A 26552-nucleotide genomic window follows, 5' to 3' on the forward strand; every position below is an offset into this window, starting at 1 on the left:
ACTGACAGCTCACAGCAGCGCAGATGATCTGCTGGCTGGGAAACAAGCACGACATTCCAATAACAAATCCCAAACAGCACGGACTGAGCTGATTTCTTTGATTGCCCTATTTGCAGACTAATCTGCATAAATAAATAAATCTTCCTTTTGGGGGTCAGGTGCAGGCTCTTCTGGTGACCCAGATGTTCCAGCTGTTCGGTGTGTACTTTGACTGTTAAAATAAAACCCGACATCTGCTCTTAGTTTGAATTGGTTCATTTATTGGCAGTCAGTGTTGGGCATGAGACAGATACACAAAGGCTACAACAAGGAAGAGTTTGACATTGACACATGAAAACAAACTACAAACCAGGTGGACAGCCTTCTCCATCACTCCCAGTAAACATTCGACATGGAAAGAGGTGTCCGCTCTGACTGTGAACTACATTCACTGATCTATTTTCTGTTTTATTGCGTCGTCCCATCGGCCGCTTCCCTTTTTGCTCTATTGTTCAAGCTAACAGCGGGTCGCAGGGCTCAGTTTCATAGTCGTTATTGTAACTACTGAGTTGGACAAGTGACAAAACACCGAAACAATAACACAAATCATTACAGCAACAATCGGACAAATTACGGATACACACATATAACACACAGCAAACATTTATTATATATCTAGTGATGATTTTTTAATGATTGCTTCAACAATCAGGAGCCGTCATTTCCCCGTCTGCAGGTATACTTTCAGCTCTCTGCTTCACTGCTTATAATCGATGTACGCAGAGGCTATGCTATGGTGAAACTGAAATATATAAAAAAAAAATCAAACTGCCTTAAAGTGCATCGCAGTGTTTCGGTCAGTCTAACTTAAACATCATGTGCTACTACAAGCAGACTAGAACCAATAGATAACAGTCATGGCTGCGTCTGATTAGAAAACACAGGACCACTAAAGTACAGCATCAATAAATGGGAACGACAACATATCTGTAGAGACACACAGCAGTAGGAAAGGGCAGCTTGGACACTGCTCTGACTTAGTGGCCCGCATGAACAGCTGGCTGTGGTGTCACAAATGCACTGAAACACACAGTGGGGATGAGCACAACATCTCAATAATCACACAGAGAAGGGAATAAGAGCATTCGGGCGAGTACAAAAGCAATCAGTGACCGCTATCCATTGTTTGGTCCTACCTGTTGTCTTCTAAGATTGCTTTGTTCACCGAAAAGTGCACAAAAATAGCCTGTGGAAACACAACAGAGCCATGTTTTGTGTCCTCATTTACAACTACACAAGGGTGTGCGTGGGTATTCACAAGTGGACATTTGGAAAGGGGGGGAAAACGCAAAAAGTCGACCTAGCAGTTTTGCCGGGCGTCACGTGATGGGTCGTCGGCTGTATAGTCTGTTGAACTTGTGTCATAGCTTTTGTTGAGAGATTAACAGAGAACACACAATGTGGAGCTAGGCCCTGCCTGCCAGAGATAGACTCAGTCCTGGTAGAGAAACCCGGAGGGACCCACTGTTTCCAAACTGGCTCGAGTTCCTCTTCAGCTACCGCCGGGATGCTGCTCCTCCATCTGAGCAACTGATCTCAAACCTCCTCAAGATTGGCTTCTCAGCTGCCACTGTCACAGAGAGAAAGAGAGACAGAGAGAAAGAGAGACAGCAAGCGAGAAAGAGAGAGAGCACTGGTTTGTTAATCCTTCCGGCCCCCCCTCCAATGAAACCGCACCTCGTTCCCAAGAGCACCATCCACCAACACGGTAAGTCATGGCCGCTGCGGCTGTCGCTTCATTGTCACTATCTTGTGTGGGTTAACTCAGAGATGGTTAGGAATAGCTTGGTAGCTGTGTTGGGACAAGAAGTTCACAATGTGGGCACTGGTCTCCCTCATGTCTTGAGGGGTAACTGGGCTCGTGGTGTGAGGGCAAGAAGGCGAAGGAAGTAGCGGAGTGCTGTGGGACGACGTTTCAACCACAGTTGAAAGAACCTCGGAGACAAAATGACCCCATCACCTCTCACAGTAGTGAAGGGTAAAGTCTTTGGAGAGCTGCTTCTCCCCTAACCCCCATGGCTCCAGCTCAAATTTGTCCCCCACATCATCCTCATCATCTTCATCTTCCTCCTCGTCCTCCTCATAGTGGCTGGGCTCTTCAATGGATGTCTCCAGGTGGTAGGAGTAGGGCTGACCCTCGGTGTACTCGTAGATCGTCGGCAGGCTGCTCTTTAGGCTGCAGCGCCGGCGCAATGCGACTAGCAGAGGCTGAGGCATGGTGAAAATGTCCATGTTGTTCCCTAGGTCGATCCAGGCCAGGCTGGCGAATTTCTTGGGGTCTTTGAGCATTTCGGTGAGGTCTTTGAGTATAGCCAGGGTGAGGCGGTTGCCATTGAGGGCTAAGGTGCTGAGTTTGGGCAGCGAGGCGAGGAAAGGCAAGAGAAACCTCAAATTTTCGTCAACAAGTTCGGTGAAGCTGATGTCTACAGCCACCACACTGTCTCTGTTGTTTTGGAGGTAGAAGGCGACTTGACGGACGTCCCGGGTCGAGAGGGGAATACCAGACAAGTCGACGGAGTCGCTGGACATTTTTTTCTGTAGGGTTGTCTTGAGACTGTTGGGAATATGAAGAGAAGAGAGTGGTATTACTTAGATGTCTCTTGCACATACACAGACAGAAATTGCTTTTGGCTGGAGGATGAAATGATCTTTGAATGATTCCCCGATTGATGAAAAAAACAAAGCAGTAGTTTTATGCTGTGTTTCCTGAGCTGTATAAAGGAGGGGGGTAACTGGTCCAGCTTGAGCGGAAGGCTGGTACAGAGACTCCAGCATGGGGATTTGCTAGTGTAAACAGAAGAGTCAAAACATCCGAGCGAACCAGCAGCTTGAGCTTAAAGCTATGTGGGCCAGAAGCACGGGGCTCCTTATAGTGCAAGGTCACAACCGTTTCCCCCTGCAGAGATAAATTATGAAGTGCTTTGGAGGAACTAATCTGAATAAATCTGGCCATTTCAGTTATGGGGAGGCTAAAGAAAGACATGACTTTGCCTCTTTTCTTTTGTTGGTCAGCGACGTGCCACCTGATAACAGATTTTGGTGCAATTGAGCAAAGGAGTATGGAATCACACAAAACGTCCCCAGTTTGCTACACATAACAGAATCTTCTCATGAGCCGTGGCTGACATGTTGTGTATGAATGTCTGTAACACATCATGATTAGGCCACAAAACATATGCCGCAGGAATGCAGCAATGAATAATGCGTCATTAATTCACACTGCTCGCCATTAATAAATTATCACGTCAGAATGACTATTCATGCAAATAGCTAACACTTAATAAATTACAAGCTAAATATGATCTCACCCATTAAGTAACCTGTATCATAATAACTGTGATTCTATTACAGAAAAGTGCTTTTTTGTTTGTTTGTTGTAGACAGCAGCTTTTGACAAGCCTCTTTGAGAGGGAAGAACATGCAATGTGAGTTTGAAGTAGCCAAAAACATTTAGCAGGTGATGAATAATGTCACAGATAAACGATCATGAGCTCATAAAGGAAAACTTGATATCAATCTTGTTTTTGGCTTCTGACTGTGGCTTGTCAGCATTACTCAGTACTGTATCTGTGGATCAGTGGTTCATGCAGCAACATGTAGATGTACACCTGCCAGCCAGGTTTCTCAAAGCACCTTATGTATGAGGACTTTCATAAAGGTCGACTGAGCGCAGTGGAAAACTGCAGTGAGTTTGGTGGCATAGAAATGAGTGCATTAACTCTGATACTGACAGACATTAATTGTTGGCAGATTGGTTTAATTTGCTCACATGAACATACACTGATCTGACTACAGTGACTTTACAACACCTGCTATAAACAAGGCAGACAAACATTGTTTAAGCTCAGCAGATGCTTTAACAGGATTATAGCATGTTTGAAAAGTTCAGTCCCTCTGCCTGATTTTTCTGTCTTTAAAGGGGATTTCTGAGTTGAAATTCAATCAGGGAAGCTTTAAATGATTACTTTTCTGCCCAGGATTTCTATCTGTTTCAGTGCATACTCGGTATAACCCCTGGAATATCTTCGAAATCCTTTCAGGACATTGCATAATGAAAGCACGATTTGAAGCTGAATCTAAATATAGGCGATATTATGATCCCTTTCTGCAGCTAGCATTCGTGCCGAAAACATTTCTGAATTACTTGCACGCTCCTTTGCCCCTTTGTTTGCAGTCCCTTACATTTACAAGCGCCCGACTCCTCACTCACCTCCTCACCCCAGCCCTAGAGGAGGCAGTGTGTTTAACTTGAGCTGTTACTGAAGTGGCCTCCAAGCTGATTTGGTGTCAGAGTGAATTAAAGCATTCCCAGCGCCCTTGCGACTTACTGTGACATGCACCTGTCACTTGTTATGCACCCAAGTGGGGTTTTTTTGTGGTGCTGAAAATGGATGTGCCCTCAGCAGCATGCACAGCTCCTTTTTTTTTAAAAGCAGGTGATGGGCTGATGATCAAATAACTCGTGAAAACCCCCCCAAAATCTGCAGATATCACCAGGATTTAAAAAGAAGTTTTAATCAGGTGCAGAGGACAAGAAATATGCCAAGCATGCTGCACTTCTATCAGACTCTTGTGAGCCAGAGTTCTTTCTCTCTCTTCTGTCTCTCGCATCCTTTTTTACATGACAGAAACCTCATTTTAACCAGAGGCACAAAGGTCCTAATGGCCGTGGCAGAGGCTTCGCTCCAGGTGTGAATAGGTTTTGATCACGCAGCTCCTTCCTTTTCAGACAGGCTTTTGAGCCCAGTCTGCACAAAAAAAGTATGTCTGAGGCATACACACTGGAAGCTTCTTACATCCTGCGTCAAGATCTGATACCACAAAACATGAGCGCTACTGATAACTTTGAGTAGATGGTTTTTCTTGTGAATTTTACATCCAAGAACATGAATATCAGGGCTCAGTTTAAATTAAGAAACAGTGCAGAGGTATGATGCTGGATATCTGTGGCTAAGTAGATGCCCAAAGAAATAATAATTATACACTGAATCCAGTAAGGACTTACAGTAATGACATCAGCCTTTAATAACAATGCATATTTACAAACAAGCAACCTAATAAACACCCTTTACATAGTTAAGAAATCAATTAATTTTACATTGTGGTGCCATATATTAAGTATTCCCACCAAGAGTGCACCGCTTGTCTCTACGTGTGGCTCATCAGTCTCCAAGTGTCAGCGATTTAATCCAACGAGGCCGCGTTCTAATTCAGTAAGCACAAATCAAATCGCTGTTGGGATTTAATAAAGTAAATATTCATTCTAAAGCTTGCTGAGTAGAAGTGAGATTGTATATATATATTTTTTTAAATTAAGAAACAGTTTTTTCTAAACATGCAGTTCAGTTTCCTCCTCATCTCCCCTCTGGGCTGTTATTGCATTACTCACGCCATTTTGTCTTTTTTGTCGAGTCATTTACGTTCAAACTTTTCTCTATTATTCATCTCAGTCCTCTGGTGGGTAAAGCCCATCTGCACGAGATGAGCAGTCTCGTCACACCTGCTCCCTGATGTCACGTATATTTTCCACTGCACGCTCATCATAAAGACGTACAGATGAGGTCGGCGTGCACTACAGATAGAAATCACACGCACATAATCCCTCTCAGCAGTGCATTGTCCTTCATGCTGCAGGGTATTCAACCTCACACTTCACAATCCGTATCGCTAAAGGCAGTTCCCTCCCATGCACCAATCAGCCGCAACATTAAAGCCACTGACAGGGAAAGTGGATAACTCTGAATAGCTTGTTGCAGTGTAATGGACTGCTGTAAAATGCTGGATCCTGGCGTTTATGTGGACATTATTTTGACATATACTGCCTACCTAACATCCCTATAGACTTGGCTGACACCCGTCCATACAAGCCCCAAGCAAGTACTTGAGGGAACTTGTGGTGCTTTTGAGGATCCTTTAATGACCATACAACACAGATTAAGCCTAAAAACTATATGATAGTTCAGGTTATTCTGTTTCTGAGTGTTAGGTGAGAAAACAAAAGCAAATTATTAAGTCACGTAAAGCTTATGGGAAAGAAAAACACTTCTGTAAAAGTCAAAAAAGAGAAAAGGTCACAAAAAGTGTCTGCAAATTTTATACTGACATGAATTTAGCCTTAAGGTGAGAGCACTTCAGTAGCGTATCTGGGTCACTGCATCCATCAAGCCCATTTTTTTTCATTGCACTTGGAAAAAAAAACCAAGGAAAGTTTTCTAGCCAATCCTAAATAAACTAATTAGATTAGATTGAGATTAATGGGATTACTGAGTTTCAGATATTAATTCAGTGTGGCATTTCAGTCACACAAGTGTGTACAGTACTTAGAGGACTGCGTGTGCCGCACTAATGCTAGATAATGAAGGGATGAACAGTCCCGTGGCATTAAAAAGGACTGAGCTGTTTCTGTTTCCTCTGAGTGGAGAGAAACCCCACAGAAATGGATTTGTTGCTTTTTTAAAAAATTTTATTTCTTGCACAGAGGAGCCAGGCTGTCTGCAGCTGAACAAAGATGGAAGAGAAAGGGAATATAAATCCACTCTAAATTTGTGACACACTTTCTTTGGTTTATTTGCTCTGTAAATGTAGACCAATAAAACCTTATTTGACAAAGGATAGACTTGGAATTTCTACAAAAATGCTCTTATGGTTGTGTGATAGTTATAAAGTTACAGCCAAGAACACAAGCAGCGGCCTAGCTGCACCTCTGAAGTTCACTTTTTTAAAAACAAAATATGATGTTTTTGTTTAATTATTGACAAAAAACACGGTTCTAATGTTTTATTACACTCAAAGTTGATAGACTGTTTATAAAAGATGGACATAGTAATAAGTTTGTCTCCTACTGGTTTCTGTTGCCTTAGGTTTAGCACTCGACTTCGGACAAGAGAGTGATATTGTAGTGTGAATGTGTGTGTGAATGGGTGAATGACTGAATGTAGTGTGAAGCGCTTTGGGGTCCTTAGGGACTAGAAAAGCGCTATACAAATGCAGGCCATTTAGAGCTGCCAGCTTAAGCCACAGACTGTATATGAAAGATGGACATAGCTACTGTGAAAAAGCCGAGGGTTTTCGCCTACGTCATCTGTGTGTTTAAAATCAGATGTAAGCAAGCGGCAGATTTGAATGAGAAGCCAAGAGACACTGGATAGTTACAGTATAGGCTAGCAACTTAATAATCACACATATCCTGCTTTAACCTTCTTTTTGACTCTAATGTGGAACATGATTTACATGATGAACATTAGATTATAATTATAATCAAGAAGACTTATAACTAGTAAGAACCAGGGAGTCAAAAGGTAATTTTTCCTTAGACATCTCTACAGCTGCACTAAAAAAAAATCAGTTGTTGAATGAACACAATTTAATCATGGCACCTTTTTCCACGTGACTTAACCAAGTACAATAACCCATTTTTGACCATGTCAAACCAACACATTTGGCATTTGGTGGTTTAATGTAATCAGATTACGTTGGATCAACGTAGTATACTCGGAATTACTTGAAGTGATTTAAATAAGTATGTAGAGTGAAATTTGTTTTAATTTATTCTACACAAGTTAAAAACTTTAGGAAAACACAATGAAATCTTGTTGTTTGAACAACTACTTTGTTAATCAAGGCAATTACTGCTAGTCTTGCTTAATGAACCAATATGGGGGTTGATGATTTCATAGAGACAAACAACCATTTGCTCTTACATTCATGGGTAACTTAGAATCACCAATTAACCTAACTCTAATAACACACTGCAAACCAGCCAGATGTGGATTTGAACCCAGGCCCTTCTTGCTGTGAGGCAACAGCACTAACCATCACGCCACAAAACTGTCAAGCCAGGCTTAACAAAACTAGGAAAGCTATGATTACAAGGCTTGATACAGAATTCTCCGTACGTTTTTGTCCTTGACAGGTTAAACCACAATAAATAGCGATAGCACATACATGGTGTGGGTATAGTTGTCTGGCTCTTAAAACTCCAGCGATTTTCCTGCAGTTTGAGATCTAATGTGATCTTGTGATCAACTAACAACTAACCACTCTTACTAGATTATCATGTCATCTCAACAAGAACAAATTAAGTCCTACCTCAAAGCACACTGTGCGCTGTCAATCTTACGTGCTGCACAATAATGTTTAATATTTAGTATTTACTGTTATATTCCCATATGTCATCGTGATGTTGTTTATTCTTTTGCTCTCGTTTTCTTCTGCTTGTTTTCTTTTTTCATTCTCAACAGGTGAAATTAATAAAAAAAAACAAAAACAAAAAAAGAACAAATTAAGTTGCTGAATTTCATGCAGATGCTACATGATTTAATTACGTTCACCATAGAAACATGAAATTATTTAGTACATGTAACAACCATCCAATTTCTTTTTTTTTGAGTGTGGACTTCTTTTAGTAACAAGAGGAGTCGCCTCCTGCTGACCTTTAGAAAGAATGCAGGTTTAGCCAATGTTTTTGTATTGGCTAAACCTTGGCTAAATTCGTTTTTGAGGGGGTGGTGGGGTTGGTTCTTTTTACAGTTTATAGCCAACGATGACTAGTCGGCTTGGATAGCATGGCACATATAATTGACTGTATCTGTACTCAATGAACTGGACAAACCAAATTCGACTCTCTTGTGTGACTGAAACTCGACGATACAGCACCCAGTTGTCACTCAAAGCTGCCATTCCCTAAAAGCACTACTGGCCACAACAATAATGTAATAATATATATTTTCTGTACCTACAAGGCAAGTAATTACAACACAAGCACAAAATTATGCCACACAGTATAATACATACTTTAGTTACTGTAAAAAAAATATTCACAAGCTTTAAGTTATATAAGAAATCTTCACCTTTTAGTTTTCAACAAAAGCAAAATAGCTACTAACGTTTTGTAGATATGTGACTGTTTCCGGTCACAAAGGCCTAGAGACTGGATTGTGACAATTTAGCAACCACTAGTAATGAGGGGAAAAATATTTATTCCCTGACCTGCTGGTGAGTGGTGCCTGACAGTTGATGGGAAATTGATTGGATACATGAAGGGTTTTGGTACATGACCACAACCGATCTTATCCAGCGACAGCCAGCAACCAGTTGCAATTTACTTGGGGAATACACATGTTTTCCTATTTACTTTACATCTCAGAGGAAAAAATGAATTATATGGTTTGATTTTTGTGAGCTTCACAGATGCTAGCAGATGTCCTAAATATATCTAACAAAGTCAATCTTTGTGCCTAATTTTAGTAGTTATTCCAGGCTAAGCTAATTGCTAAGCTAAACTGCTAGCAGAGTTCCCAAGAGGCAATGCAAGTTACTCTAAATGACCTTATAAATATTTGAATCAGAAATAAAATGACGAGTTAAGCTCTTAACTGGAAAAAGTAGGCTATCTCCAAAAACTTAAGTTTGGGAGGTGAACTTCCTTTTCACAGTCAGCAGCAGACTGGACCTGTCTCATCTCTGTCTAGCCTTGACAGGTATTTGTTCATGAACACAACAGCAGGCGAAGCTGTCAGAGCTCACAACACCTGCTGTATTAATATTCTGTTTTAGGGTGGATTTCTTGTTTTAATGATTCATGTTGTTCCTGCTGTCTCAGCCAGTGTCACACCGTCTCACTGCAGGTTTATGAAGCCAACAACAAGACTAAGTGAAAAAGAGCTATCGGAATTTAGCGACTGTATGATTCCACACATTTTCAGAGAAGCTGTCAGTTTCAGTAAAGTCGTGTTTTTTTCCTCTTCCGAGCTGAAATAAATGTCCGTGAGGACAACAAAGCCCTGCCTGTGCAGCTAAACAGTGAAATGTCTGATCTACATAAGCTTTTCTTCCAGTTTTTGCGTGTCACCTCTGAATGACTCGCAATAAACCCGTCTGATCTCGCTGAGCTCACATCGTCTCGTTTTCAGCCCTCAGATTGTTTTCATCTCTTTAAAATTAATCCATTATTTGCAGTGTGTAGTCAGATGTAGAATAAGCAATTACACGAGAAACAATTATGATAGGCTTTTTCTGTTCATGAATAGGATTACCAAGTAACACCTAGACACAAAAAATTTTGTTTGTGTTATTTGTGTGCAACCTAATTCTCTATTCATCATTTGCACATCAAAAGCAATGCACTTTTTCATGAAAATAGCTACAATTACATTTTAGCACAACCCTCCCAGCTTTTTTTGGCATACAGATGACACGTTTGCTGCCACTTTTGAAGAGCGAAACGCCAGTAGCGATGCAAATCCACCGCACGGTCCTCTCAGATATGATTGACAGCTGTGGTTATTCTTAACGTTTCTATCAGGTCAGCCCATGGCCAGCTCCGTCGTATTTCAGTGTCAGGTACAAAGATGAAAATCTCTACTGCTCGACATGGAGCCGAGCCCTGTTCTCTGTTGTGTGTGCGGCGGCTGACTTATTACAGACTGAATGTCTGGACAGAAGGGCTTACCAGGCCTGGGATTTCCGTCTGGACATGCTCTGCCTCAACCACTTTGAGTGTGGGGTCAGGTGATAGATCAGCTGTCTGCAAATCTTATCAGAAGACTTTATGGTGTCTGCATCCTGTAGACGAGGACAGAAAGAGTGCTGATAAAGGAACACAGAGCATGAGAGTAATAGTACTAAGGCAGCAGCTTTTTCTGCCCGTGGAAGTAAAAGAGAAAAACAGTTCTTTGCAGCTCTTATACCTCTCAAGGTTTTAAATCCTGCCAAGTTTCCTCGATTCTTTTTTTTTTTTTTACACTCATCAACCTGTAGCTCCACCATATTTCACCTGAACAGAAATATTAATGGTTTATTATTATTCTTGAAGCCTTGAGCTACTCCTGAACAAAACACAATTTAACTGACTTGCTGGAGCAAGAAAATCTAATCACATGCAGCATGCACTGGGAAGCAAAACACAGGAAGTAGTAAGCAGAGGTGAGATACAGCAGCTACTGATAAACCCAGATAATTTCAATGTATTAATCATGCTGTGGCTCCTGGTGACCACTGCCTACATAATAATAATAATAATAATAATAATAATAATAATAATAATAATAATAATAATAATCATCATCATCATCATCATCATCATCATCATCATAATAATAATAAAAATAAAAATAATAATAATGATTCAGTTTTCATCTTTGATTTTTCAGACAGGCTGAATTACACATTCCCATCTGTACATAAAATTCAACCTTATTCTGTTTCAAGGTGCTATTTTGATTTATTCAATCTTGCTGGCACTGTCAGGTCACTCCAGCTTTATGAGTTTCAGGTATGAAAAATTTAACAAACTGCATTAAGCGGTTTTCCAGGATTCTTACTGAGCAGCTATTTCTAGCTCCTCGAGAGTAACATGTGTCGGCGGAATTTCTTTCGAGCATCTGTCTGTAGGAATGTCAATAACATCCTCGGATGAGATTTTCTTAAGAAGACAGCGATTCACAAACGGAATTCATAAGGGAAATGTTCTTAGGAGAAAGCTTTCCTTTGCAGAGTGCTAACACCAAGCTTGTCAGGGAAACACAAAAACACACAGAAAAAAGGAAAGAAACCTGACCTTCTTAGGACACTGCATCTCTCGAGCCAGACTGAGCAGCAGCTCGTGTGAGATGGGATCCACTAGATTGAGGAAGGCAGCGTTTTTGTACAAGATGTCGTTGAGCGATGTGCCTTCTAAACCCAGATCCTACCAGAGAAGACAAGATAACAAAAAAGAATCACAAACCCAGCAAGATGCAGTTGCAGAAATACACAATTAGGGGTCTAAGAATGTTGATTTAGTCCAACAAACAGGTCCCTACTGTGTCAAGGGCATCGTGACTCCTAATGGAAAGATAAAAGAAGCGTTTTGTTTTAAATATTCATTAAAGAAGACAGGCTGCGTTTTCATCTACAGTAGCAAAGTGAAATGTAAGTGGGGGGGAGTCACTGGGGAGAGGCTGTGTTTGGACATATCACCCCTCGGTGGCACTTATCCACAGGGCATATCTTGACATACCATAGTGCTTACTGTTTGCAGAAAGCAACCCATGCCTGACTCTCTCTGACCTCATGTTTAATACCTCAGATCAAACCTCTGATTTCTACATGCTCTACTTTCATTGGTTGTTTAAAACTTGGGGAAAAAACAACTCAACCCAATAACTTTCAAATGCATTTAATATCTCAGTGCACATGCATCTATTTTTCCTCATTTATAATTCTCTTCTTGCCGTGGCACTTCAATATGTTAGAGTTTGAATACATTTCATTTGTGCTGCACGTAAATACATCTGCAAAGAGGTCAGAACTGACAGCTGTCACGGCAGCTTGCACGCAGTTATGATGAATCCGAGAGGATCTGCGGTGAAAAAAAGAAATCAAACCAACTAAAAAGAGGAGATGTCAGATGACCTTTCGAGAGTGATGAGACAAGCAGCAGTCAGCGGTGCTGCTGTGCGCGCTGAACCATACCAACTCGCCTTCATCCACATGTCCATCCTCAAGGTCCTAATGAGCCAATCTATGATGGCGAGCACTTGTGCAGCCCATGCAAGTTTAATGAGAAAAGAAAGCCTTTGAGACACTACATACGGTACGCACACACCTGCGCGCATGCACACACATTCAGACACATCTGCTTTTTTTCCTTCCTTAAACACAATCTGCATTGATTGTAAAAGACAGTTGGAGTGGGAGGCTTGCAGCTCCACATTCCTGGCAGTCCTTTTAACAAGGGTGGCAGTAAACACAGACTGAACCCAAAGCATGGGAGAAGCTGCTTTTGCTCTTCTAAGAAAGACTTCTAAGAAAGAGAAGGTGTAAAAATATCTCCCTTCAGTGTTCATGCCTGATCAACTGTCACGTGCGAGTGTGAAACCAAGCCTGGATCCGTCCTCATATCTGCAACGAAGCTCAGATCTCTTTCCTATCTGCGGCAGAGCTCGCTGTTACACACCAATTAAATCTGCAGCTAATTCTGAGAACAGAATCTCGTCAATATCTGCTGCAAACTCTGCAAGAAAAAAAAAAGATAAAGTGAGGATCATTTAATAAAAGTAGAGCTCATTTAGGGGAAAGTGAGCCTCCCGTCCCCTGTGATGTGGCTGTCATGGAGCCTGGCCAGGCCAGTTTATCTCCTTGGCTTGATTAAGGAGGTTCCACTCTCTCCTGTGTCAAGGCTTCAGAGTAATTAACACCGGACAGCTAAAAGACAGAGGAAAGCCCTAAGGGCAAGCAAACAAATGAGATCACTTAGGATATTGCTGTATCTTTGATGTGTCCACATATCCTTTCATGCGTGTTTTACACATTTGCCAAAGCAGGCGAGAAGAGGCTTTAAAGAAGCCCTTTGATTAAGATCCTGTATGGTGGAGTGTAGGACATTTGAGGTCATGTGTAGAAAACTCGTCCTACTTAATTTTGCAAAAACTACATCAAATCATCGCACTGAGTGTGTTCTTAGCTTGATGATGATGCATTTTAGAGGTAATTGATTTAGTTTCCTCAATTCATTTTAAAATGACAAAAATACCAAATCTTCACATGACTATAGGCACACACACACTAGAATATTTACAAAAATAAATAAATAAGGAAAGCAATGACAGTGGCCTAGATTTTCATTTCTTTAGGTAAGAGTTAATAAAACCTTTTGAAGTGGAATAATATTTTGTATTGGTGAACACAAGACTTCAGGGCTCTCATTGTTGCTGCTGGAGCACAGGCCATTACAGTGAGAGAGAGAGACATTAAGAGTGGGGAGTGATGGAGGTGCTAGGTCGCTCTAATGGGCACATTAGAACAGCCTAAGGAAAAGGTGAAACTCTGGCTTTAGAAGAGAAGGGAAACAAGGACAAATGCAGACAGGGATGGAGATTTATTTGTGCTCTGCATTTCAGGAAATATCCAGAACCATCAGGAGAAAATCAAATTTGAGGTAATGCGATGACACAGTGTGGAGTTTGAACATTTCCTCATTTGGTGGGTAGGTAATCCTATCAAATCTAATGTCAACACTGAGCACGTTTAGCCACAGTGAGAGAGAGTGGTGAGTCACGTGCTGTGTCTGCCAATGAAACACTGTGTCACAGGTACAGTGCTCTGCCAGTGGCCTACTTTCCATAAAAAACAAATGCTTCAGGAGGAAGTGGCCAAAGGAGTGAGCCCACACACGCGTGTAGTAACCGCAAAGGGAAATGAACGAATAATGTGGGCTTAGGTCAGAGGTCAGAGGCCGTTACAGAAAATGCTGGAGAACACTACAGTGCACCTGTGCCACCGCTACATTTTGGATATGCATGCAAAAGACTCGTTCACGCACGTACACAGTCCCTCACCGCTCTCTGTGAGATGGGAAAACAATGCATGCCCGCATCAACACCACAGCAGGCTTTAGGGCAGCGCTGCTGTTGGCAAACAACGTCCGACTTCACCATGCCCTGTGCAGGTTTCTTCCTTACCTTCCTCAGTAATTTGAGCACGTCGGTCGCCTGGTCTATCCTGCGGTCACGGAGCAGCTTCTGGATCTCTTTGATCCACGCCACTCTCCTCATGTACGGGCTGTGGTTAGTCCTTCGCAGCATTCCAGGCAGTTTGTCTGATTTGAGCATCAGCGCAAACAGAAAGTCCCCGCCGCCCCGACCTCCCCTCTCGCTCTCTCCGGCGCTGTTCAGGAGCTTGCGTCGCCTTTTGGAGAAATTCTCGTTGTCCAAGCTGCTCTGCCTGCTCAGTCTGGAGCCCATGGTGTTGTTGTTGTTTGTTGGCTTGTTTCTTTCTCTTTTTTTTGACACAGTCAGACAGCACCACTACCAAAAGGACAATCCCATGACGAGCTCCAGTTGCCCGTTTCCAGCAGATGCTCCTAAGTGGATGGTAGAGAAAAAAAAACAAAAAACAACAGCGTCGTGTTGTCTGGCTCTGCGACTGGCTGTCAGATGGCTGGGGATCCGGTACAGAGCCACATAATATCCTAGAACGCTCTAAACGATCATCGTTGCCTCGTGCACCCGTCACGCGTTAGTATATCTCGCTTTGTTTTTCTCCTCCGTCGCCGCCACTGTGCGCTACGTGCGCCAGGCTCAGATGATGATGATGATGCTCCGGCTGCTTCATCCTCCGGTCGTGTCTGCTTTTACGCTGCTGTTTAGATTTGTGCAACGTGGAGAGTCCGACCAATCGCAGCATCTGGTGCCTGCTGCGCGTCTCTCCTCCCAGCCATAAACCCCCCTCAGCCCTCTCCCTCTCCTCCCCGTGCAGCTGCAAAAAGGGGAATCAAATCACAAGAATATTCAGCACGTGATACCAATGTAAGCAAAAGAATCGTTGAAAGAAAGGGATTTTTTAAAAATGCTCTGAATGTGCCACTTTCAGTTTGATTTTTTTTCTCTTAGGGGGGTCTTCGGTTTATCTTCCAGAAGACCTGAAAGTTTGTCTTTTAGCTCCAGATTCTCAAGTACGTGCTTCGCCATGGGCCCCGGTATAAATCTGAAATTTCTCTTTTGGCAGTCTTGTTGTTGTTCAGCCTTTGCATGAGCTGTCAGCTCCTGTTTGCATCAATCACAGCTTCACTAAATCACAGAATTCACTGAAAAATGTCCACATCTCGTCTTTTTGTCACATTGCCATCTCTCTTTATTTATTTCCACGGAGGTCGGTGAATGGGGGGCCCCTGAGGTGCAGCCAGCGACATAATAGACAGCTCTCAGTTATTTCAGCCCCCATCCACACCTATTCTATTTGTAGCCCAGCTCCCATCATTGTGGCTTTAAGGACTTTGAGCCTGACTTGACCTTATTTGCTCTCATGATTCAGGCTCACTCTTGTTTAGTGGAGAGCACAGCGCTGTGATCTGTTGTCTAATAATTATTTTCCCTGGCTCTGGCCCAGCTGCATATTTTTTTTAGAGGTTGTAATTATGATTGACCAGTGCCCTTAATTTAATGCAGCATCCTCACGGCACTGACTTGTTTTGTCAGATCCTTGACTCTCGGAGTAATGCCGGTAAAGCGACCCAATTGAACAGCTTGCTCTAAATGCTGCTTTCCTGTTTCAGGTTTGCAAAGTTTTTGTGACAAGAGAATTAAATCTGCACCTAGAAACAGTTAATGGACATTAAAAAAAGATTCTCAACCCAGTGGCCAACTTTTGGTGGGGTCTGGTGATGATTAAGGTGCACAGATTCTGTTTGATTTACATATCGCAGGGAGCACTACTCTGTCAGCTTTATTATATCCTGTGTGATTGCAGCTTCACAGTGGCAGCAGGGTTATCGCTGTTTGAAAGAGACTCACATTTAACAGGCAGAGAGGGTCTAATGGGACAAATTAATGAGTACACATACATACATTTTTATTACTATTTTAAAGCTCTTCTAAGCTTTGCATCAGCCCATTATCTACAATATGGGGAATTCTCTTATTGTAATATTCAGTATTTGTTGTCCTTTTCTGTCTTGACAAGCCAAAGCACGTTAATCTATAACTGTTCTACCTGAAGATGTTTATGAACTGCAGGTTAATTGATATCAACATGATGTAGCACGACAAATGAAATAGTAAAAAAAAACAAAAAAACAAAAAACAGGTCATGGTCAAAATAGCAAAGAAATCACGCAGCCCAAGAGGATAACAGTGAAACAGTGATGTCATTTGCTTGCCCCCAAGCAGCTTAGTGGTTAGGATGCTGACTCTGAGTAGCAACCATTTTTCTGGGGTTGGCAAAACTGAGCTTTTGTTCTGCTGTTGAATCCGTGTAGACTCAATAGTAATGTTCTATTGTGGCCGTTTACTACTGTCACATCTAATTATATTATGATGACTCATATATAATAAGCAATTTCTTCTTCTTCTGGCCTCTTCTCCTATAGATCACCACAGTGAACATTAGCCTCCATCACGCCCTATCCCCAGCATCGTCCTCTGTCACACCAACCCTCTGCATGTCCTTCATTTCTTAGTGGTCTCTCTCTTTTCCTCTTGCCCGACAGCTCCATCTCAGACACACTTTGTCCAATATATTCACTATCCCTCCTTTGCACAAGTCCAAGCCATCTCAGCCTTGCCGCTCTGATTTTATCTCCAAGCTGCTCAGCCTGAGCTCTCTCTGATATTCTAATCCCATCCATTTTCGTCACACCCCAAGAAATCTTCAGCATCTTCAGCTTTGCCTTCTCTCTTTTTGTCAGTGCCACTGTCTCCAAACCAAACATCATAGCATGTCTCACTACCGTATAGTTTCCCTTTCATGCTTGCTGCTGTTCCTCTGTCACATATCACCCCTGTCACTAATCTCCACCCTACCTCTACTCTCATCTTCCCCTCTCTTGTGCTTTGGATGGTTGAACCCAGGTATTTAAACTCATCCACCTTCATAACCCTTACTCCTTGCAGCTTCACTGTTACACTTGTCTCCCTCACATTCACACAAATGTATTGTTTCTTGCTTCGTTCCTCTTCTCTCCAGAGTATACCTCCACATCTCCAGGCTCTCTTGCACCTGTTCCCTGCTCTCACTACAGATCACAAAGCTGTCTGCAAGCATCACAGTCCATTTAGACTCCTGCCTGACCTCATCTGTCAGCCTGCCCATCAGCACTCCAAACAAGAAGGGTCTTAGAGTCAATTCTTGATAAAATCTCACTCCCACCTTTCAGTCTTATTGCACACCTCACCCTACGATCCCTGTCCTCATACATATATCCAAAAACAGCTGCTGTAGAAAAAATGTAACTCCAGTTCTCTTAATTTGTGCACATACCACCGATCAGGTTTCACTGTTGTTGTGTGGGCCTATTAAAGTAGTGGCTGTGGCCTTCAGTTTTCCCACTCCACCTAGCAGCGATACCGTCACTTCAAATTGCACCCCTTGGCCTATAACTCACAAAATCAGTCAAAAATCCCCCCAACACTGCACACTGTGTTAAATTTGACCCGTTCATGTACACTGTAAGAGGTTGCAAACAAAAAAAGACTGGGTGGCCTCTGTTCTCCCTCATTTGTACAGTGCTGCTATGACAGAAGCAGCTTAGCTACCAACTCCTAATTGCAGCACACATCCCAGAGCCTGTCTGTGGCGTCCCTATCATTAAAAGGAGCGCAGCCGGCCATAAAAACACATTACATCACCTTTCTGCTCTCCATGTTTCTGCAGGCTGCGTTTCACCTGTCGCCGAGGAACAACAGCAGCGTGTGATCAGATCTGCTGCTGCGTATACAGGAATAAACAAGCCTCCCTCTTTATTGTACGAAAAACAACTGGAGGGAAACATGGTGGGTAGTGTGAGTGCATCGCTCCCATCAAAGTCAAAACGAAACCTATAAGCCTCTAAGCTGACGGATAAAAATATGAAAAGAGCTCCAGCTGATATTTCACACAACAACTCCGGTGCAGTGACAGTGCTGTTCGCATTAAAACTGAAGGAAGCACTGTGATCTGTAACTAAACAGAAATATAATTGCTCTCTTCTGCTATAAATCAGCTCTGCCTGCTGAACAAACTCCCCTCTCTTGGGGTGGCTCTGAACATGGGAGATCCAGAACAGGATATAGTAATTAGATTTAGAGACAATCATAGCAGCAGCAGCAGCAGACCACAGGCTCCTTTGACAGCACTTTATCAGTGTGGCCCAGCAACAGGAGTGCACGCTGGATTAGCCGAGGTACCACAGAAGGGTATTTGCTGTTCTGCAGCTACCGTCACCGACGCTGCCAGCTTGGACTTGTGCTCCCGGGCGAAGGCGAAGGCATCTTAATCGGTCTGAGGACGCCTGCAGAAAAAGCCAAATAGAATGTGACACGGTTACTGAGCATGGCAACGCTGCTGGCCGAGCCAATCACACAGAGCCCCGAGTCAGAGCTGAATGCTGCTTGCATCTGTAAACAGATCACTCTCACCTTCACTTTGTCAAACCTGGCATATTGATATCCGAGTGAAATGGAAAGTTATAGAGCACCAGAAAGACAAACTTGAGAGCTTCACTCCAAAGTGATCAGTGATGCGAAGAGCAGTTGTTGTTTGAAGAGAGAAATATGATGGAAATAATAGATTGCAGCACCTAAATTCAGATTTTTTTTTAAAGAATTGAATGTGGATGTCTGGAAATGTGTTTTTTTTTCTGTCAGAATTTTGAACCTTATTGTTTTTCTTCCAACATCCCCAAGAGCTAACACACACACAGTAGGCACTCCAGAAAGCTTTGATGGTGATTGCTTTCCACCTCTCATCTTCCTCTATGCTTTTTTTTCTCTCTCTCCATATATATACACATTTCTTTTTCTTCTTCTTAATAAAAAAACAAACAAAAAAAAAAAAACAGCATTGCTCATATGAAAGGACTGCTCATCAGAATCACAGTGTGACACCCGAGCGAAGTCACACCTTCAAACCAAGATGACACAGCACACATCAGCGGAGACTTTAGTTAGTTATATAAAACACTGTCATTATTGCTAAGGCTCAGTAAGAGTCAGGTCATTCCTTCTGTTCTGTCCAGCATTTCCAATGAGTCTGTGAAACAAACAAACCAAAGGTGAGTGAAATAAAAATGTGGTGTTCTTTTTGCTTCAGATTGTTAAACATATGTAAATGTTTGGCTCCCAATTAAAAAATAATGATAGGCGATGTCTGGAGGAGAAGACTGTTGCTTCTGAGCTGAAGAATCCGGTGTCTTTCCGAGGTGTGCTGATTTCTCCCCTCCCGGCAGAGAAATGGTTGGGAAGTCCCTGATTGCTGGTCTGGTGGTCCTTCTGGTGGCTGCAGTGAGCCTGTTCCTGGGGGTGTTCATGGGTTTGGGGAAGAAAAACACACCTCCCACTTCAGACCACTTCTACTCAAAGGCCGCCGTGGCTGCTGATGCTGGAAAGTGCTCGGAAGTGGGGAGGTAAGACGACATATAGCAGATGCCGTGCTCTTCTGTGCGCGTCTTAGCTGTTAAGTGTATTCTCTTGTTTCCAGGGACATTCTGAGGAAAAACGGCTCTGCTGTGGATGCTTCAATCGCTGCCTTGCTGTGTGTTGGCCTTTTGAACGCTCACAGCATGGGCATCGGAGGAGGGCTCTTCTTTGTCATCTATAACGCTTCCACAGGTGAGCGTGCCTCATTAGTTAGAAATTGCCAGCACAGACAACCGAGGAGACGCTGATCAATCAGTCCTCGTTTTCTGCTCAACAGGAAAGGTGGAAACCATTGATGCGAGGGAGACTGCACCCATGAACGCCACTGAAGACATGTTTGGCAACAACACTAAGCTTTCTCGCACAGGTAGCACCTTGCTGTGCTCTGCTGGAGTATTTCCCGGGTGCTGATTGGCCAAATGTAGACCAGATTTCATTTAATTCTCAAAGGTTGTTGATGCTACCCAAGATCAAATAGGGATTTAGAGTCCATCGAGCTCTCGTCAGATGTTCTCACATTCTTAACAACCTTATTATACCTTCCTTTGCCCCCATTTAAAAGCTCTGGGACGAGAACACTTTAGCGATAGATATCTCACACTATCTTGATGTCTCTTAGCATGGTGGTCCCTCACTGAGAGAAGGGGTAGAAAGAGAGCTTGTGAAATTAAAATCAGTGGTACTGCTGTTTCTGCGTGACAGGTGGACTGTCCATAGCCATTCCGGGAGAGATCCGCGGTTATGAGATGGCACACAAAAGGCATGGCCGGCTGCCATGGAAGGAGCTGTTTGAGCCCAGCATTGCCTTGGCTCGTGACGGATTTCCGATTGGAAAAGCCCTGGCTCATGCAATCTTAAAAAGCAAGGATTCCATTCAAGGAGACGCCAACATGTGGTGAGGGTGATATTCTCATATCTGAATACTTAATAATACACTGTAAACCGAAAGAAATAGATATTTGGGGAAATGTGTTCACTTTAACTACAAGTTAGAGGAGAAAATACTATGCTTATGCCAGCATGTATTAAGCTACAGCCAGTAGCCTAATACATGTTGCAGTAGATATTCTTGGCTTATTAGACTATTCTTAGCTTAGTTCAGCATCAAACCAGAAACAGGGGAAAACAGTTGTCTGAATCTGCTGCTGCTGGAGGTAAAGCAACCCACCCAGCAGCACATCTAATGATAAATGCCTCATCATTACCTCAGAATCTGAGCCAAATAAATGGCTGACCCTGTTTATTTCACTGAAATAAAAACAGTCTTCCTAGAGTCTACCATTTATATACTATATACTATTCTCTACTTTAGAGAATACAAGAATAAGAAGATGGAAATGAGCATAGCAGGTGTGCTTTAGCAGAAATGACAGAGGTACCAAAACCTAAATGAATCAAAATGTTAGATGGAAATAAAATATCTATAATAACTGTGCTTCATGTCAAACTGTGCCTTTATATATATATATATATATATATATATATATATATATATATATATATATATATATATATATATCTTTTAAAAACACATTGTGAAAATTATTCAGATATTACTCAGTGGCTCTGTGTTTCTTTTCTACACCCTTATCTTGCTCTGATAATTGGGTGCATTGCTGTTTACCACAGCGGTTCTTTTTAAAGGTCTCAATTTCTACTTACAATGGCTTTAATATTCTTTAATACATGTTTTCTTTTCTTCCCTCTCTCAGCGAGGTCTTTTGTGATTCTCAGAGAAACATCCTGAAGGAGAATGATATTGTTAGATTCCCAAAGCTGGCTGAAACATACCAAAGAATAGCAGAAGAGGGGCCTGATGTGTTTTATAACGGGGCGATGGCACAGAACATTGTTGAGGACATCCAGGCGGCAGGTGCTCTGCTGTATCCTCATCCGCTGTTGTCTTCAGATGCTTCAGTTGTTACTCCTCCTATTGAATTCACAACGACACTTCTGTACTGGTTCCAGGTGGTATCATCACCCTGGAAGATTTGTTGGAGTACCAGCCCGTGCTGAATGAGAACCCTCTGAAGCTGAACGTCGGGGAATACACCATACATGTCCCAGATGCCCCCTCCAGTGGCCCTGTGCTGGCACTCATACTCAACATAGTGGATGGTGAGCAGCCTGGCTGAGTGTTTGTGCAGCCATGCAGAAGAGAGGATGTCAGGTTTCCCCAGGTCATCTCTAGAATGTTTCTTTCCCTTCTTTGGAAGCAGAAAACTGAGCTGCTGCTTAGTTCTGCCTGCCAAATTTAATTTACCATCAACACTCCATCTGTTCAGGCAGAGAATCATTAAGCCATGCTTCATAATAAAAGTGGCATCATTCATTTAAATTGAGCACTGAATGTGTTCATATAAGAAGTTGGAGGGGTGCGTGCCTGCACATTTATTCTATTTGTATTGCAGTTTTTAATAACATGCCATTGACTTTTAGCACAATAACAGAGAAGATCAGATCAGGCCAGTAAATTGTCATCTAACTGTCATTCGCTCCAGATGTATTTTTCCTGTGGATATATTGCAGGGTACAACTTCTCAGACACGAGCGTCTCTACAGCAGAGAAGAAAACTCTGACGTACCATCGCATTGTAGAGGCTTTTCGTTTTGCTTACGCCAAGAGGAGCAGATTGGGGGACCCTCGGTATCTCAACATTACTGATGTAAGGGCTCCAGCTATAATCCTCTTCATTCGTTTTTTGAGCATTTACGGCATAATTTTTCTCACTGTGGCCATAAAATTGTCTCCTGGAAACTCTTTAACTCTTAAACAGTCTGAAATGCCTGTTTTCTCCTCTTTAATTGATTTGTTTTGCTCCTTTCAGCTAATCCAAAACATGACATCAGACTACTTTGCTGATGGCATAAGGAGCAAAATTACAGATGACACGACCCACCCAGACAGCTACTATGAGCCCGAGTATTTTGTTCCAGACAACCACGGGACAGCTCATCTGTCAGTCATTGCTGAGGATGGCAGTGCTGTGGCAGCAACCAGCACCATCAATCTATAGTGAGTTTCTCTGACAAGGCTGACATCAAGTCAGTAAATGTGCCTCTCAAAAGCCATGCATGTAAATGAACTGTCTTCACTACAATGTAGCGCACTGAGTGAAGGTTTAAAAAATGGCTTTATTTCCCCAGCTTTGGTTCAAAGGTCATGTCTCGATCTACTGGGATCATTTTTAATGATGAAATGGATGACTTCAGCTCTCCATACATGACCAATGGGTTTGGAATCCCCCCTTCACCCAACAACTTCATTCAACCAGGTGTGACTGAAATGAGTTATCACACTAGTACTTCTCTAATCCCCTGTGGGGCAGTGACCTTTAGTCAGTGTTGATGGATATCAGTGTTTGCTAAATTAAGCCTCATGTTTTTCAAAGATAGATGGTGTTACTAGATTCTTCCTCTGGTTAGGATGATTCAGAGGAGGGCCTTTTACTCATCCTCAGTTTTGCTGCCATACAATAAGCTAATCGCCTCTCTCACTCTGTGGGTCACCGGCTTGTTGTAGTGTCTCAAATAGACTATGATGTGATTGAGCTGAGTTGTTGACATTCAGCATGACTTTGCTAAAACTATCAGGCAGTCAAATCCACCTTCTTTTTACAATCTGTTTCTAGGCAAAAGGCCGCTGTCTTCCATGTGTCCTACTATCATATTTGACCAAGAAAACCAAGTGAAGATGGTTGTAGGAGCATCCGGGGGCACAAAAATAACCACAGCCACAGCATTAGTAAGTCTAATTCATTCAAATGCATCACCCTCATGTTGACTTGGGAATGTGAAACCTCCCATACATGTTGTCATTTTTCTTACCTAAAAACAGGTAATCCTCAACTCCTTGTTTTTCAACTATGACCTAAAGAAAGCCGTGACAGAGCCACGACTTCACAATCAGCTTAATCCAAATATGACAGTAGTGGAGCAGGGCTTTGAAAAGGTGGGTCACACAGACAGCAACATAGCTTAGCAGTATTACAGTTGTATCATAAGCAAAGAATGTGCATGTATGAATGTACCATGCATGTGACCATTAGTGTACTATGACTATAAAAATTGCTGTGAAAACAGGATCAAGTACAAAAGTACAAAAATATGTGTGACAACGAGGATCCAACGACAGCAGAGTTGCAGTTTTTAAACCTCTTTTATTGACCACTTTTCCAAGGTGCAGCTTTCCAGCTGTCCTGCTTCTGTGGCACACACAGCCTCCTGAACAACATCTTTAACAGGGGACGCATGATTAGGTGATGAGGTCAGGTGTGTGAGTCAGCCTCCCCTGACAATACACCCTGAACCCACTGCTCCACTCCTGCAGCTGAGCCACAAACCACACCCCACCGCAATGTTTATGCATATTTTGTAGAATGAATTTGCTGTGCTCATACTTAGATTGTATATTGTTTACAATAGTTGTTTATTGTTTTAGAGTGCAGCATTTTGCTACTTAGCTGAGTGTAGTGGGAAGTATAAAAGAATGTAGTATAGTATAAGTATATAGTATGTAGTATAAGTATAATATAAAAGAATGAATCTTTGACTTGAAAAACAAAGTTCAAAACAAAAAGGTCACTAGAGCTATAACAAATCCTCCTCATGCTAGAACGTGTGTACTGATTTTCACGACACTTCTTTAAAAAGGTTTTTTTTAGCCTTAAAAGAGTGAAAACAATTCATTTCAATTACATTTATCGAATCCTTTTTAAATAAAGAACCAAAAAACAAAAACAGCCTCCTCAAGGTGCTTTATATTGTAAGGTAAAGATCCCACAATGATACAGAAAAACTCTCAATAATCTGACAACCCTCTATGACCAAGCACTTGGTGACAGCTGGATGAAAAATCTGCCTTTTAACAGGAAGAAACATGCAGGAGAGCCAGACTCAGGGAGGGACAACCATCTGCTATGACCGGTTTGGGGTGAGGGGAGCAAGGCTGGGCAAAAGACACACTATGAAAGAGAGCCAGTAGATTAATAACAACTAATGATTAGAAGTGAGTGAACAAGAAACCCTCCATTCATTGTGGGAAGCCCTCAGCAGCCTAGGCCTATTACAGCATAACTATAAGCTTTATCAAAATGGAAAGTTTTAAGCCTAATCTTAGAGGTACAGAAGTTTTCTGTTTCATGAATCCAAACTCACCCATATGGAAAAGATATATATAAATATTTTAAAGTTTTTATCTGTCTTGTATGAAACTTGTATGAAAAGCATACAAGAGTGAAAACACATATAAGATCCCTTGAAAAATCATATAATGAAACTATTTTTTGTATACTTACTAAAAAAATATATGAAAGTAATGAGAAAGTGGCCACTTTCATGAGTAAATCATATATGTTTTTACTATTTCTTTTCCATATGGGCAGAGCTGGTTCCACTGAAGCTCACCCTGAGACAAGATGTTATGATATCACAAATGTTACTGAAATGCAATACGCTATACTGCCCATAGTATTTACTCACCCATCCAAATAATTAAATTCCAGTTCCAATCATTTTCATGGTCACAGGTATATAAAAATGAGCTCCTAGGCATGTAGACTTCTTCAACAAGCATTTGTGAAAGAATGGGTGGCTCTCAGGAAGTCACTGAATTTCAGTGTGGTACCATTATAAGATGTTTCCTGTGCAACAAATCCAGTTGTAAAATTTCCTTGCTACTAAATATTCCACAGTTAATTGTTAGTGGTATTATAACACAGTGAAGTGACTGGGAGCAACAGCAGCTCAGTCACAAAGGAGTATGTCACATAAAACCACAGAGCAGGATCACCGGATGAAGAAAGTGCATAGAGGTTGCGAACTTTCTGCAGTCAGTTGCTACAGACCTATAGACTTCATGTGACCTTTAGATTAGCTCAAGAACAGTGTGTAGAGAGCTTCATGAAATGGGTTAACATGGCCGAGCAGCTGCATGCAAGCCTTACATCACCAAATGCAAGGCAGAGTGTTGAATGCAGTGATATAAAGCATGCCAACACTGGACTCTAGAGCAGTGAAGAAGTGTTCTCTATATATATGTTCTCTATAAATAATACCACTCATTCTACCACGTTTCTAAGATTTTTAGGGCCAAATAACAACAATTTTATCTGAATTTAGCACCAGAGGTCATTCAGACCTTTAGGTCTCTATGATATTCCTTCAATGTGGTGTCTCGCATTTGCCTTCATGGATAGATAAAGCTGGGTATCATGTGCATAGCAAGGAAAATGTATGCTATGCCTTCTCATAATGTTACAAAATGGAAGCCTATATGATGTAAACAGACTTGATCCCAGCACAGAACCTTGTGGGACACCAAAATTAACATTGGTGTCTAAGGAGGAATCCCTCCCTACCTACAGCACACTATAATCTCTGTAATAAAATATTATGGTCATCAGTATGAAATGCTGCATTGAAGTCAAGCAGGACAAGAGTCCACTGTCACAGGCAATAAAAGGATCCTTTGTACAGAAGCTAGCACTCTTTGTGTACTGTGACGAGCAGATGACACTTGCCAGCACAGACTGATCATATCTGAGATTGAAGCATTAATTAACGGTAAGACTTCTTTGAGCAGTCTTAATGGGTCCTAATAGACAGGTCGATGATTTTTAGGAAGCAATTATTGAAATTAAC

The 26552-nt window shown here is 42.0% G+C and overlaps 2 protein-coding genes across 5 annotated transcripts in view; one reads left to right on the forward strand and one right to left on the reverse strand.

Annotated features, from left to right (window-relative positions):
- Positions 1-239: 239 nt before the first annotated feature.
- Positions 240-15282, reverse strand: lrrc75ba (leucine rich repeat containing 75Ba). Its single transcript, XM_026188072.2, has 4 exons — positions 14481-15282; positions 11597-11725; positions 10490-10602; positions 240-2593 (listed from the first exon to the last, which is right to left on the reverse strand). Exons 1-4 carry the CDS (start codon positions 14760-14762, stop codon positions 1996-1998), a joined length of 1122 nt encoding a protein of 373 aa, XP_026043857.1. The 5' UTR covers positions 14763-15282; the 3' UTR covers positions 240-1995.
- ggt1a (gamma-glutamyltransferase 1a) overlaps positions 243-26552 on the forward strand; it is a 28584-nt gene continuing 2274 nt past the window's right edge. For 2 of the 4 annotated variants that reach the window (XM_080308909.1, XM_026188070.2), the window contains exons 1-12: positions 243-1747; positions 19721-19897; positions 19972-20102; positions 20188-20277; positions 20613-20805; positions 21623-21783; positions 21879-22028; positions 22440-22576; positions 22739-22926; positions 23058-23185; positions 23543-23655; positions 23749-23862. In XM_080308909.1, coding sequence (XP_080165035.1) covers positions 19725-19897; positions 19972-20102; positions 20188-20277; positions 20613-20805; positions 21623-21783; positions 21879-22028; positions 22440-22576; positions 22739-22926; positions 23058-23185; positions 23543-23655; positions 23749-23862 — 1578 coding nt within the window. In that variant the 5' untranslated portion in view covers positions 243-1747; positions 19721-19724. Of the gene's footprint in view, positions 1748-19720; positions 19898-19971; positions 20103-20187; positions 20278-20612; positions 20806-21622; positions 21784-21878; positions 22029-22439; positions 22577-22738; positions 22927-23057; positions 23186-23542; positions 23656-23748; positions 23863-24090; positions 24651-26552 lie in introns of those variants that run through there. The other 2 variants (XM_026188071.2, XM_080308908.1) reach the window with 2 other exon arrangements.

This window comes from Astatotilapia calliptera, chromosome 12 (assembly GCF_964374335.1).
Source record: "Astatotilapia calliptera chromosome 12, fAstCal68.1, whole genome shotgun sequence".
Taxonomy (NCBI): Eukaryota; Metazoa; Chordata; class Actinopteri; order Cichliformes; family Cichlidae; genus Astatotilapia; species Astatotilapia calliptera.

Coding starts and splice junctions, on each gene's coding strand:
- lrrc75ba (XM_026188072.2), bottom strand. CDS start 14,762: ATGGGCTCCAGACTGAGCAGGCAGAGCAGCTTGGACAACGAGAATTTC. Junction 11,726..14,480: donor TGCTCAAATTACTGAGGAAG/GTAAGGAAGAAA, acceptor CTTCTCTGGTAG/GATCTGGGTTTAGAAGGCAC. Junction 2,594..10,489: donor AGACGGAAATCCCAGGCCTG/GTAAGCCCTTCT, acceptor TATTCCCAACAG/TCTCAAGACAACCCTACAGA.